General features: G+C 56.4%; 1 protein-coding gene across 1 annotated transcript in view; it reads left to right on the top strand.

Annotated features, from left to right (window-relative positions):
* Window positions 1-207: 207 nt before the first annotated feature.
* Window positions 208-2,179, top strand: part of LOC104157366 — a gene marked incomplete at its 3' end in the record, with an annotated part of 3,947 nt that continues 1,975 nt past the window's right edge. Inside the window, exons 1-2 of the mRNA XM_009694674.1 lie at window positions 208-319; window positions 1,801-2,043. Of these exons, the coding sequence (XP_009692976.1) occupies window positions 208-319; window positions 1,801-2,043 (355 nt within the window). The remainder of the gene's footprint in view (window positions 320-1,800; window positions 2,044-2,179) is intronic.

The following is a 2,179-nucleotide window of genomic DNA, read 5'->3' on the forward strand; positions in this document are numbered from 1 at the left end:
TGGGGAAAAAAGGCAGCAAAAAGCAGCAGCACTGATGCTGATGGGAGGTTCCCTCCCCAAAGGGGAAGTCCTCTGTGTCTCATGAGGTTTCCCCATGTGTCTATTTCCTTCCTGTGGTTGCAAGTCTTGCAGTCAGTTACGGATGCCTGAGCTCAGAGGCAGCGGGTGGGCTGAGATTTCAGTCCTGCCTGGGGACTTCATGCTAGCATGGCCCTGCAGTTGCTGGCTCTGAGGTTTATCCTGGTCCTTGTATCTCTGCTGGCAGCACAGGGCCAAGAAGAAACTGATCCCAAGGTCCAAGGAGTGCCCTTGGAAACAGGTAAGAAGTGGTTCCTCCTTTTTCCTGGAGAGATTTTGCTGCTCCGCCTCCTGTAAGTTTGATATGCATCTTTACTGCCTGCAGGCCTGAGGGCTGTGTCAGCTGGGGTGCCTCCTGTCTCTGGGAGACCCCCGGGGCGAGGGGCAGGAGCTACTATGCGGTGTGGGTGCACTGAGCTGCATGGTTGGGGATGGGTCATGCCCAGCACTGAGCCAGTTTGCCAGTTATTCCTTGGAGGCCTCAGGCATGAATCAGACATGAATTCATATGTCGTAAATCAAGGGAAGGGTCTTCAGGGAGCAGGGCTACCGCTTTCTGTACACATACTATCCCCAGGTGTGCCCAAGGGACACTATGCCGGCTGAGAGCAGAGCAAAAGGGAAGTTGCTGCCACTTTGCCAGCTGGATGGGCCTGGGTGTGGGCAGCAGCTGGGTGCCGGTACGTGGGGTAGGTCGTGGCTGTGTGTTAGTGGGACACGGCTGCTGGTTGTGGTGCTCAGCTGGGCATCTCTTGCCTTCTGCAGTCAGGGGTGTTTGAGAGCAAAGCCTGACCGTAAATGGCTTGTTCACCAGCATGTCTATTCTTCTTCATGGCTATTCAAAAGATGGTCTGAACCTAGTGAGATCCCTTCTCTGCCCCCTTGGGAGAAGGAAGATTGTATTTTAAGTGCTTTGAGGCCCCCCAGGGCCCCTTGCAGAGGCTGGAATAGGGAAGTGCTCCTTTCCAGGTGCCAGCATCCCTGCCTGTAGCAATCATTGTCACAAAGCCTCCCCTTGCAGCACCCAGCAAACTGCTGGGATGGCTGTTCCTGCTCAGTCCAGAGGATGGTGAATGTGGTGAGGAGGGGGTGAGGAGGGGATGTGGAGGAGGAAGCAGGGCTTGTGGCAGGGAAAATGTGCAGGGGCTGCGGGAAAGCAGGGGATGTGAATAGAGAAGGCATTGCTCATCCCCATGTCCCACTGCATGTGGAGAGGGGCAGGAGGAGAGTAGCCAAGGGACTGACTGAGCCAGCACAGGGACCCAGAAGTCTAACAGGGTCATCTCTGATTCCTGTGGGAGGGATGAGCCATGGCTGGAGAGACATACATTCCAGCAGGGATGGTGGTGCCATGGCCCATCAAGGGCAGCGAGAGCTGGGGTAGGTGACGTGTCTAAATGAGTGTCTGGAGGGGGTCTCCCAGTGCAGGGATGATTGTCCTCGGAAGCTCCCTGCTGTGGGCTGTGGAGGAGGCAATATAGTGTACCTGGACACAAGGGTGGATGGGGGAGGTTCACAGATGAGAGGTCCTTCATGTTTTGGGTACACAAGGAGAGCCCCCTCCCAACAAGCCTTCCCTGTGGGTCATATCCTGGCAGATGGATGTGTCACCTTCCCTCTCCCTTGAGTAGCCGGATGGATTACTAGAGATTTCTTTCCCACCACTCACCCATGCCCTGCCTCATCACCTCCCACCCCAACACCCACTTTCACCTCTGCCAGAAATGTGCCAAAGGCCCAAGTGGGACTCAAGACTCCGACTGGCACCAAACCAGGAGAATTACAAGAAGAACGAAGAAGTGATGCTGAGCTGCCCTGAGGGTTTCCAGCCATCCTTCACCCATGTCAAATGTGCGAGGGAAGTCCAGTCCATCAGTCATGGGAAACCTGTACACAGAGAAGTTTGGCGCGCAAGGAACAGCAGAGGCACCTGGATCCCCATTCGGTCCCGTGTGGAGTGCCTGGGTAAGGGAGGCACCAGGATCTCTCCTGGCTGCCCCGCTCTGCCCTTGTGAACAGGGGAGGGCATGCTGTGTGTGCACAGGAGGCTGCAGGCTCTCTGTGTGCCCGGGGAAAGGGCAGGGGGCGGTTGTGGGCAGCC

This window comes from Cariama cristata, unplaced genomic scaffold (assembly GCF_000690535.1).
Source record: "Cariama cristata isolate BGI_N322 unplaced genomic scaffold, ASM69053v1 scaffold14862, whole genome shotgun sequence".
In the NCBI taxonomy this organism is placed as follows: Eukaryota; Metazoa; Chordata; class Aves; order Cariamiformes; family Cariamidae; genus Cariama; species Cariama cristata.